General features: G+C 38.3%; 1 protein-coding gene across 1 annotated transcript in view; it reads left to right on the top strand.

Moving 5' to 3' along the window:
* CDH26 (cadherin 26) overlaps positions 1 to 12,970 on the top strand; it is a 2,018,873-nt gene that overhangs the window by 1,692,193 nt on the left and 313,710 nt on the right. Inside the window, exon 12 of the mRNA XM_044089870.1 lies at positions 8,265 to 8,395. Within this exon, the coding sequence (XP_043945805.1) occupies positions 8,265 to 8,395 (131 nt within the window). The remainder of the gene's footprint in view (positions 1 to 8,264; positions 8,396 to 12,970) is intronic.

Below are 12,970 nucleotides of genomic sequence, written 5' to 3' on the forward strand. Positions count from 1 at the left end.
AGTCTAGACATGTTAATCCCGAGTTGCTTCAGTTGCCTTTGGTTAGAGGGACATAATTTGCAGAGCGAGTCTATGATAAACACCAACTACTCCTGTCCTTGAGGGACATGGGTGCCACCCCCGAGGTGAATTTGAGGTCTATCATCCGTTTGTCCAGGTTATGTTTGAATAGGGTAAGTGAGGAGTTGTGCTTCATTTGAACTGGAAGTTTATTTCAGAGTAGCAGGAGATATATCTGTCTCTCCATCATGTTCTGTTAATGCCACAGGCTAGGTTAAAATCCCTAGAGCAAGTGACTTTTGTGCAGTTTGACTTGTGGATGTGCAGCATATCCATCATTGCAGGGTCAGAGAGTGCCTTGTAGGCTAGGCACAAGTCACTTCTCAGGAGCATATATGATACAGAGTACAGTGACAGGGCTTTCAGTCTATCCACATAAGTTATGGTTTGGAGGTACTGTGTTTTCTTGGTGAGAAACCTCTGTGATCTCTCCAGCTGCTGCAGGTGTTTGGTGAGGTACATGCAGAAGAGAGCATTGCACTCTATTAAAATGGTCTGATGAGGGTCGAGTGCAGTGCATGCAATGCCCTTACTTATGAGATGCGCAATGTGGAAGGCTTTCTTTACTGCTGTAGAAACTTGGTGGTCAAAGTTCAGATTGTTATCTACCTGTGTTCCCAGATCTCGCACCACTGGGTTTGAATTTAGGGGGGATGCTGTCAATATTGTAATTGGCAGGGAATTCCACTTTGCCAAAGGGGAAATAATGCACTTTTTTGCATTTAGTTTTAGACTGTGGCTTTCTCACCAGTCATTTGTCTGTGTTAACCCCTCCTGTAATTTGTTTACATCATTGGGGAACTCAGCGATTGCACCAAATTTGCAATCAGCAGAAACTTGGTAGTTTTAGGTTTAATAGACATGATCTACCCTCAACGAAGCCAAACTGGGTTGGGTCTAGAGTATGAAGGTCGCCTATGTCCTTGTTGATAAGGTCCATGATGATTCTTTCCATGGCCTTGCAGATGAGGCTAGTTAGAATTATGGGTCTATAGTTCCCAGGGTCAGTTGATGGCTCTACTTTGTGCAAGGGGATTACTGTTCTCCACTCTGCTGGAACAAAAGCAGTTCTCAGGCTATGGTTAAAGAGAACACTAAATGGGTCTGCTAGGTCCTGTTTTAGATTAATAAGCAACCTGGGATATTATCTCGTCCAATTGAGGCTGTGTTTTTGGTCTTGGAGAGTGCAGATATGACCTGATCTCTAGAGATACTAGGCAGAAGACTGGTGTCAGGTATGCATTGAGTTATGGCTGGTGGGGACAGGGTGGCGAAGTTTGTGCCAAATCTGTCAGTTAGCAGGTTGGCAATTTCTTCAGGTGTAGTATGAGTGATGTTATAAGCTACCAGTTCAGAACATGGCTGGGTATTCCCTTTTAGATTTTGGTCATAGTTAATGAATTCCTTATGATTATTCTTAGCTATGGATGCTATTTTAGCTTCATAATTAGCTTTAGAGGACTTTACAAGATTTCAGATTTGCTTGTTCAAGCTGTGGAGGGAATTCTTCCTCTGTCAGTTTCTTCTTCTTATTAGACATCAGTTTCTTCCTTTTGTTATATAATCTGTTTGTACTTGAGGTCCACCAGGGTGGCTTGTTTTTTGTGAGGACCTGGTTTTAAACTGGTCAGGCACAGCCAAGTCTATACAGTTGCTTAAATGTTTATACAGGGCATTTTTTCCTCCTCTGCATAGGAGTCACTGCTCTCTGTGATTCTGGGGGTATAAAACTTTGTATACCATCACTTAGTAGGCTGTAGTTTGTTTTGAAATCTTTTTTAGTTTTTTTGCTCCTGTGTTGGTGACAGATTCAACAGTTACTTTGAATGAGACTGATTTATGGTCCAACCTTACCAGGGAGGGCATCACACAGGGGAGAGTGCAGTGACCCCCCCCTCATGTTGTTGAGTACTATGTCTAGGACATTTGAGCCTCTTGTGGGGGTACAGACTATCTGTTCCAGAGCATTTGTATTGACACAGTCTGGGAACCTCTGGGTGACCATGTTTGTGTTCATGTATGTCACCCAGTAGATGGAAGGATAGTTGAAATCTTCCATGACTAAGGTTTTGGGCTGTATGGTGAGTGAATCCTGTAAGTCCAGGTAGGTGATGTGGTTTTCTATGTTCATGGTGGAAAACCTATAGCTAGCAATGTATGTGGTAGGGTATTTTGCCTGTAGTTAATTGGAGATGGAGTAGTTCGAGAGAGTCATACTGTTTAACCAGTCTTGAGGTGTATTTGGCTTTAATGAAGATGGATACACCTCCAATTTTGGTTCTATCATGCTCATTTTGAGATCTGAACATTTGGAAGACATTGTAGCCTTGCACGATTGAGGTGCTCTTAGCGGCCTTGAACCATAGCTCAGTGATTGTACAGACATCAGCATCTTCCAATGTGAGGAGTGCTTCCAGGGAGTGCAGTTTCATGTTTAGATTCCTAGCATTAAGCAGTAGAATCTTTGTTTGTCTCAAATGGATTTTGTTACATCAGAAATGTTGTTTTGACATTGCCTAAAAAGGTACTATGGGGTAGGCAAGTGCCTTTGCCAGTATCCAAATGCCAAGAGGAGACAGGTGTAGACTATCTCTGGTAAAGTGGCGTGGCCTGTCGACCATGTCCTTCCAGGCTGACAGATACTTGATGCCCCTGGAATAACACCACCAGCTAAGCCAATTGTTGAAGTCAGTCATGTTTTGTTTATACTGGGCATCATCCTGGGTGAAGGTAGAATGCTACTTAGGACTAGGGTCATACCTGCCTGGCACACATAATCTGAGAGTTCAGTCATGTCTCTCTTCATATAGCCATTTGGGGTATGTCTCAAGTCATTCACCCCAACATGGACTATGACAGAGTCATAAAGGTACTTGTTGTTGAGTGATTTGAGTGCATGTGTGATTTGATGAATCCTGGCAAATGACAAGGAAGCTATCCATGACATTCTCCTTGTCCAGCCTGGTGAGGAGGATATTTGTTTGTCATACTATGGAGTCACTTGACCAAGACCTTAGGTCTTATGTGTTTTGCCTTAGGGTCACACTGGTGTATGTGTTACTATGTGTAGTGGTTTCTATTTGTATAACAGTGTGTGCGAGTGGTTTACATTTGGGAGGTCTCTGATCCTTTGGTAGGCTTCTAGTGAGTACCTCTGCATATGTTAATTTATATGTCATGACCTCATTTTGTGTGAGAGGTGAAGTGTGTGTGTGTGTGTGTGTGTGTGCTGAAAACTGTTTAATGTCCAGTTTGTTTTTATGTGAGAAAACCGATTCTAATTTCATAGTGTAATTTCATCTCTTATATAGATAGGTTCATAGATTAGTACTAAGCTAACTGCGCTTGCGAGCCATTTTAAGCTTAGCCAATTATCCCTTGTGAGACTCAAACCCTGCACCTTGTGTTTGTAAGGCAAACACCTTAACCATTAGGCTACCCTCCCACCAAATAGGGTATTTGTTTGTTTTAGGAGTAAGTGGTTGTCAGTATACATGAGGCAATTACTACATTGCCTCAGGGTGCCCATGTCAATCAGGCTGTTTGGTGAAATGATGGGAAACTGCCCACTCATTATAGGAAGTTTTTACCAGTTGTACTATTAGGGAAGGGATTGGGCTAGGTTAACCAGTTTTTGTGCTAGGACTAACAGTGCTGCTTGTCCTGTTGAAGGCTATGATTTATAAATGTGGCAACACTGCACAGTGCACCCGTAGTGCAATATGGAAGCTTTGGAGGGTTCCACTGACAGATATCTAGGGAAAAATTGAGTTTCAAGGTTTGTGTCTATACAGTTTGATTTGCTTTTTGGTCCCATAATAACATGTCCTGTTCCTCATCTTTCACTGTCATGAGCACTGTTAATGAAATGTCTTGCAAACTCAGCATGCAGTTTTATGCAATAGGCATGTAAAATTTTCTGCATGTATAATGGTTAAGGCCCTGGCATGTTTTGTTCCATCTTATATGGTACTCATTCTATACATGTGTTCAGTCAGTTCACTCTTGCCATCTAGTTTTTATCACCACATGAATTTTAATAGTACCAGGTGTCCAATATGCTGATCTTCCTGTATTCCTTTTTTCTTCAGTTTCAGCCTTTTCTAGTTAACATTTAAATATTTTCTTGTGGTACACTTTTTAATTTAATTGTTTTTTGGCCTCTGTGGAACAGACAGTTAGATGCTACTGGTGCCTCTATCTAATCTTGGATACTGGGAGTCACTCCTGAGCCCCCTGAACTAATCAAAACCTTCCCATTTCCTCAGAGGAGATTGACTCATCTCAGCACAGATTTATATTCCCAGCCATAACGATTTTTATTTATATGTCTTACTTGTTTCCCTGCCCCAAAGCCTGAGTGCAATGACGTAAGGCCATTACAACCCTGGTGTTATGTGAAAATGGGATATATTCCAGTAACACCACCGGCCTGCTATCCTAGCTTATGGCTCCTCTGTTCCCCACCCTGTAGATAAGCAAAGTGGTAAAATATTGCTGCCAACCCCCAACTCAGCTCCTCAACTGCTAGGCTCGCTTGATGACTCCAAGTCGCCTAGGTCACTTTTAATTTCTCATTAGCCGTATGAAGCCAGCATTTTATCATATTGCTTAGTACAATTGATAATTCTGAGCCATTTCCCTTCGCTTCTGTTTTGTTGAGACCAATTTCACAGAAGCTTCAACTAGCTGAAGCAAAGCAGTCTACGCTTCGGTGTGATGAAACATACAAAAAGTGTATGAAAACTTTTCTAGTTACACATTCTATCCTTTCAGCTTTAAATGGAATCCACTGAAAATGATCTTTAACAAGAACATTCATAAGTTCTGCCAAATGTTTATGTATATCATTAAAAAATGATTTTCTAAAAGAAAATTCATATATTCTGTCTCATGTTCACTTTAATTATTAATAGTTACTGGCAATTGGATTCTCAACAGACCATTTCCATTGTTATATCCTTTTCTTACATCCTATAGTCAGTCTGATGATCATACACTGTTAAAATTGCTGCCCATTGCAGCATTCATACAATTACCACAATAAGGAACCCCTTTTGTTCATAAAATAACTTTGATGTCAGTTTATAGTCTGTAATCAACTTAACGTTTTGACACTCAAAATTACTTAAAGTTCCTAGCTTTCTTGCCATCTGACATTGTGTTTTTTTTCTTTGTAATATGTTTTCTCAGTTCAAGTGGCTGAGGGTGACATTTACAAAACTTTGGTAAAACATATGGATTTTTTTTCAAAATTTGTGGGTCTTCCATCAAGTGCTTAGCCCAGTTCTTCCAAAAATTATTCAGGATGTATATCCACCTTCATCTTCTAATGATCATGACTCATAAACTTTATTGAAACTTTAACATGATATTTTTCACCTCAGAATTTTTCTCCATTTCCTTTTGCCACAGTTAATGACAAACTCGTTTTGCTTTTCAAAAGATGGATACCTCCTTTCCTGAGGTGATTCAAGATTTTGAATCTGAACAAAAAGGTACAGCAATGGAGTACCCTTAGAATTCTGATTCAGACTCAAAGGAGAGCTCACTTTCTCATTCTCCCAGTGGGAATTTCTCTTTCTCTGAGACTATTGCTAGAATGTCTCAGTGTTTTCAGAGCTAGAACAATGAGGTTCTCAGTCCTCAAAAACTACTATGAGCTGTTACAGAAGGATTTTCCAGAAGCTATGCTCATTTTTCCTGTCCTGTCTGCTTTAGTGGATGTGTGTCTTACTGTCTGCAGCTTTCCTGATAATCAGTCAACTGTTCATAAAAAGGCAGATAAGATGTATAAAGTTCCTCAGTCTTTTAAATTTTTATACACAATTGCCAAACCTGACCGAGCAGCTATAGCCTTAGTTGACTCTAATGCTGTTAAGCACTTAATTCCAATGCTACTCTTTCTAATAAGGATGGGAAAATTATTGATAAGTATGGGGAAAAGGTGTATACTTCTGCAAGTTTGAATTTCAGAATTTTAAATTGTCAGGCTCATATGTTAAAGTTTATTCTGACATACTGTGAAAGTATTAGGAATGTTTTATCTACAATTTATTCTTGTTAAGGAAAAGCTCTAATTTAAATTATTTAGTTTATTCTATTGCACTGGTCACTATTCATTGTTTGCAGTGAATATATGACTCGGTTGAAGCTTCCAGTGCAATGGCCACTATGGTTCATTTATCAGCCATTTCAGCATGCCTGCCCATGGATCCTCTTCTTTCAAGGCAGTCACATGTCAAAATATTCTTCGGGTTTCGCATAAGAGGCCTCCAAGTAAACTGGTTGCCACTCCTTGGAATGTTAATTTTCTGTTAGAGAAACTAACACTTGCTCCATTTGAACCAGCTAATCTGGCTGACTTGAGGTTCTTAACAGGTAAAACAGTTTTGTTGATTGCTTTGACCTCTGCAAGAAGTGTATCTGTATTTTATGCAAGCTGTTATGGTGAGTCAACCTACCTCATTTTCCACAAGGACAGGGCATTTTTGAGAATTAATCCTTCTTTTATGGCTAAAGTGGCATATGAGTTTACTTTAAGCTGAACTATCCATCTCCCTGTTTTCTTTCCTGAACCTAAAAATGGATGACCACAGACAACACAGGTACTATCTTAACGGAACTAAATCTTTCAGACCATCAGATCAATTGTTCATTCCTTGTGAAGGTAAGAAGAAGGGACAACCTATATCAAAACAGAGTATTTACAATTGCCATTCTAGGGCTATTACCTCCTGTTATACTCACCATGACAGATCTATTCCAGGCAGGGTCAGGCCTACTTTACAAGGACTTTGGCTTCTTCTATGGCTTTTTGGAAAGGGCTGGATTCTAGAAGTATTCTAGAGCCTAGAAGCTGCTACTTCGTCCTCTTTACATACTTTTACAAAGCATTGTAAGCTGGATGGCTTCTCTAGGTCTAGATCAGGCTTTGCTAGGACCATTCTCCAGGGGCTCCAGGACCCTTCTCCTTTCACCTCCCAAATATAGTTAACTATGGTAGTCTACCCATATAGCTAAGGCTACTGCAGAAGTGATCAATATGAAGAACATAGTACAGATTTGTAAGCTGAACTTACTATAACAGTAGATATTTGAAAGATCACTGCTGCAGTAGCCACTCCCTTCCTACATCCCCCTTGTTTTTTGGTGTGTTTTTTATGCCAGGGTGTGGAAATTTATTTTTTGTTATTTCTAGCCTTGTCCTTTCAGGGCACAGCCTCCTTCTCTCTGATAGTAGGAAAGCTTTGAAGGGCTTTGCGTCCTAACGTGTCTTTTAGTCAGCTCAGCTTGACCTGTTTGACAGTTTGGGCACATGGAAGGTGCCCTGAAGCTTTGGAAGCTGGCCGGCTATTATATCCTTAGCATAATGTAACCCATATAACTAAGGCTACTATAGGAATGATCATTTGAACATCTACTATTATGGTAAGTTCAACTTACACAGCTGTAAGTTTTTGCATTATTTACAATTGTGATTGACATTTTTTGCCTCGGAATGATTGTTATTATTGTTGGTAAGAAAGAAGTTCTTAGTTTAGTATATTATAAATTATCATGCACTTTGGAAACCTTTCCTTACAAAGACACATTTTTAGTTGGTATACTTCATTAATATGTGGTCAATTGGTGTGAGAGGACAGCATGGTGGCTAAGTAGTAAGAGTGAACTTCAGGGTCTGGAGTTCAATCCTGACCCCCGGTCACTGTTAGTATGCATGTTGCCCATATGTCTGAGTAGTTTGCTTCTGAATTCTCTGGTTTCTTGTGCTACCAAAAATATGCTGGCTGACTGACTTCTCTAAACTGTTAACATATTTTGTATTTAGACTTGAGTTTACAATTTCTGTTGTAGTGGAAAAAGGGCCAATGTATACCTGTTTATTTACCCCCATTAACAATTTTAAATTAAAATGCATACATTTTTACTGAAACACATTGCTGCAATGGCTGAGACTTTGATGAAATACAGTATTATATTGTTATCATTGTTGTCTGTGTCCACTAATGGGTGATAATTGTAGATGTTTGTAAATATAAAGCAAATGCAACAGGCAGGAATTATTTAATATATTTTGATATATGAATGTCATATTTTTAAGCAGAGCTTTTTGCATAGTTTTCTCTCTCTACTGTTATAGTTTTAAGGTTATGTTAAAAATGTATAACTTACATAAATTGTTTCCTTTTATCTTATTGCAGTCGGGTTGTGCTTATTGATGCTTTTTGCTTCTCAAATGGATAAAAAAGGACGCAAGAACAATTTCCTGTATGAAGAAGGAAGTCAGACTCTGATTTCTTACAACGAGGAAGCAGGAGGAACAGCTGCTATGGTACATAGAAACAATATTAATTGTTTTGCTAACTTATTTTACATATTGAAACCACAGACTACAGTAAAATAACCACTGCATTTAGTATTTCTTGGAAATACAGGAAAGGATCACAATGACCTTATTTTATCTTTTCTTGGACTAAAATTAAAGACAGCTGTAACAGTACAACGAGTAGATTAATTCTTGACAGACAGCTATGTAACTGGCATTTTTGGCTAGATTAATGAAGATGGAGTCTTGCAGGAAAGAGTCACTGCTAAAGGAGATGCAACAGTTTGGGAGCTGATTATAACATCAACAGGTTGCAGAAGGAAAAGCCCTTTGTGTGTGTGTGTGTGTGTGTGTGTGTGTGTGTGTGTGTGTGTGTGTGTGTGTGTGTGTGTGTGTGTGTGTTTTTGAGTGTGTGTGCATGTTTGCATGTGTTTGTCTTTGGGGGAATGTTATGTGTGAGCACACAAGCACTAAGAAGTTATATAATTTAATTGTTTTTCTCATTTTCTTTACTTTTTTCTTTTCTGAATTAGAACATACATGTAAGGGAAATGACATTATGTGCCAGTATGCAGTTGTACACTGAGTTCTAGTAAAACAAAAAAGCAGCACAGAAGTGTGTAGAATCTCAGGACACAAACGTTAATGAAAATGATTTTGTCAGGTACAAGAACCAAACTTTTTCAGATAAAGAAAAAAGTTATCTGTCCTACATACCACATTTGAAATACATCATGGTCCAACATCCAATGAATCTAAAACAATGATATAAAAATGCAAATTGCAACCTGCAACCCTAATAGTAATCCTTTGTTTACCAAAGTCTTTAAGCATGTAAAAACATTTTTTTTTAAAAAACATATAGAACAAATATAGGAAAAACTATTTATATGCTTACCAAAATATAAACAAATAAAAAAAACATTCATGCTTGTTGACAGACATGACTTTAAAAACTCTACTTATTATCTTTCAAACTGGTTTAATTTTAAAGTACTGAGCCCAGGGGCAAAACATGCATTCAAACAAATTTGCCACCAGGTTTCTTTTTGTTCCAAGTATAGTTTCCAAGGGCCATTACAGGGACTCTTTTGAACTTGATGCACTACCACAAATTTAAATTGTTCAGGGTACTTAGTCTGATGCCAATATAAGACATTAGTCTCCTTCTTGTGGGCTATATCATATTGATGTTCATATATTCTCTGAGAAAGTTTACTTTCGGTTTTGTCTACATAAAAGGCAGGACATTGCAAGCACAAAGCAATATATACCACTGACTGGGAATAATAGGAATATTTTCCTCTTATATCAATATTTCTTCATTGGGTTCTATTATGAAAGTTGATGTGCCGAAAGGGTGAAAAAAAAATGCCCGAAATTGAAAAGGGTGAAAAACTCAGTTTTTACTTGCACCCCATATATACCAGCTGTATGGTCACACCAATTTGAAGAAGGGATTAATCTCTAAAAGCAAGGGAATCATTGCTGGATCACACTGTGAAACCTCACTGTCAATTATTTCAGCATTTGGCTTAATGCCATTCATCTTTATTTTTCACCGTGTATCTGAGACTCGAGCAATTTCATCTCAAGCAAGTATAGGGGAACCAGCACTCTGGAACTGTAGTTATACCTGCTCAGTTATGTGCATACTCTTCTAAATGACTTGTATTGAGAAGTACTTAGATCTGTCAATGAGGCACATAATATAAATACACCCTCAATTTGTGAAGCAAAATTATATTTTGCTGCTGAAAAAGCAGACTAGATCATTTGACAGGGTATTGTGGATGTTGCTGAGTGAAACATTTATTGGACCGACTTCCTTAGCAATACATAGCTCTATTACTTATCTGCAGTTATAGTGTAGTCAGAATTTGTGTCAGGGCAGTTTTGATAGTCATCAGATAACTTTTTGACGAATATATTTTGGCCAGAATATACTCCTATGTACTACAGTCTGCAGTGCTTTTGAATGTATGACCTATCCAGAGTTGTAGAATGCTTTTAAAGGAAGTTATCTAATTAAGATTGCAGTAAGATAAATAATCCACATTTTTTGTCTAGACAAAGGCTGCACATCTGATCAGAATAATTTTGGCTGAATTTTTTTTTTTTTTTTGGTTAGGAGATAATCACTATATAGAGAAACAATAAACTAGACCAGTGCAGTGATTGTACAGCAAGTTGGCAAAGCAACCCACTTTAAAAGCTAAAGTGCAGAGGAATTATTTTTCTTTAAACAGACAATTAGCTTAATTTTTAAGTGCTGCAGTTTACTATGTTATTTTCTGAGCATATCTGATCTTGTACTGCATTAGAGAAGTAATGCACTTGACAGAGATTAGCAGATTTCTTCTGCTAGTTCATGAGCTAGGACTGTCTACCCTGGTTTGGCTTCCCTACCATTGATTGATAACCATTTGATTGGGTGCCTGATCACAGTTACTCAAAGCTTCTGTTACTTATAGTGCTGTGAAGACTATGGCATCACATGTACTGGTATTCATAGTCACCTTGACTTGTAGTTAACACTATGGAAGGTGCCATATGTACTAGGAAAAGTTATACTGAACCATAAAGCACTTCACTACCCACTAACAGTGTCTTGCTGTGCTGATCAGTGTGAGGTTTGATGCCTTATTTCAATGCAGAAGTGGTAGTAGTGAGGTGGTTAATGTTAATGAATTAATTAGCATTGCAGTGCAGTGATTCACAGAGTACATTACCTAGGATGATGCTTCACTGATATTTGCACTAGTCAATTTCTACACAGTGAAGTACAAAAAATGAATATGTATGTCTCTGTATGGAACTTTAGCTGTGCACACATGTATTTCACTAGATGGAGTCTACAGAAGGTGTAATGAGGCAAATAAGCCATGCTCCGATTGCCCATCCAGGTAAATAGTACAGTAGTGCAGTGAAGTATGCATGTATGGCAGACTATGACAGAGTCTGTCCATTTGTTCATGTGCATGTGTGTGTGTGTGTGTGTGTGGGGGGGGGGGGTGCATGCAGGAAGTCTCTCTTTGTTGGAAGATATATGGATAAAGCCACCCTAGAGAAACAGATTAAAAATATGATGCTTTAAATCAATGAAGCTGTCTTTTGGATAGTCTACCTTGCAGTATTGATAACTATCAGTAACTGTCATGCATTGTCTGCCATTGGCATCGATATGTGATGGATGACTGTCACCTGAACCTGAGGGGCTACAGTCCTAGGATCTACTCCACATTCCCAAATAGGTCTAACCATTGGTACCCACCAGGTTAAAGTGAAGGAAAGTGTAAACAAGTATAATTCAGCAATCATTTCACCAAATGCAACCTGATCCCAAGAGTATAACTGGAGTATGTATTGCTGTCCTGGGTATGGGCTTCCATCAGCCAGAACCATAGTAAGACTGCACACTGATCGCTTACAGAGCTGAGTCTTTGACCTAGCACTCCAGGCCCTTTTCTCACCACTGTGTCTGTGAACCACAGTGCTCTATAGGAACCTTTTACTCATGATAACTGCTCACAAACAAATAATTACACACACACACACACACACACACACACACACACACACACACACACACACACACACACAGAAAACTCCTAGAGAAGGCCAGCAGGATTGTCCAATTCCTCAGAGCTTTCTTCCTGGCACAGTCTTACTACAACAGCTCATGGATATGGCTAGAGAACAAATTATTAACCCTGATGTAGCCAAAGTATAAATTAGAACAATTAATATCTTTGCCTAGTGTTAGGCTCATGTAATCTAACTAATTGGAAATAGAAGCTACAGCTTGCCAATGTACAGGGCTAAATGCCCCTTTCTCAGATAAAATATAACAATAATGCGTATATGAATAATAATGCATACATCAAAAATACAGAACAACTATAAGAGCTTAAAAGTGAATAAATAAAATTTTACTTAAAAATAAAGAAAATAATATTGTTAAAGATTAAATAGATATTAAAACAGTGCATAGATAAAGGGAAATAAACAAGTTATAGACAGCATGTGTACAAAAACTTGCCTTCCTGGAAGGAAAAAAAAGTTGATCCAGGCTTTCATCTTATCCAGATATAATCTTAGTTTTCTGTGCACATCCAAGGAGTGCAAATGTCTCTCACCCTAGTTCTGAGGGTATGGAATGAAAAATAAACAAATCAATAAACTGATTGAGAGACAACTCATTAATTACTTTGGGCATAAAGTAAGGTTTAACCCTAAGATACTCTTTATCCTTATGGAAGATAAGTTATGGAGGAGAGGCCATAAAAGCTTGAAGCTCAGAAACCATTCTAGCAGAGGTAAGAACTATTTATTTATTTTATTTTTATTTATTTGCAGTTGGTTTACCAGGATAGTCCATTGGGCCAATAAGAACCCGTTTTCAATGGAGTCCTGGGGAGAAAAGCTCCAATTACAAAAAAGATTACAGCAGTTTACAATTTCAATCATTTGTAGGTTAAAGACAAAGCTTAAAAACAGTGGTAACAAAAAGATTAAGCAGTTTACAACTTCAGTCATTTGTGGGTTCAAGACAAACAAAGATTAAGCAGTTACAATGCA

The sequence above is a fragment of the Protopterus annectens genome, chromosome 12.part0 (genome assembly GCF_019279795.1).
Source record: "Protopterus annectens isolate FY-2018-M chromosome 12.part0, PAN1.0, whole genome shotgun sequence".
NCBI classification, from domain to species: Eukaryota; Metazoa; Chordata; order Ceratodontiformes; family Protopteridae; genus Protopterus; species Protopterus annectens.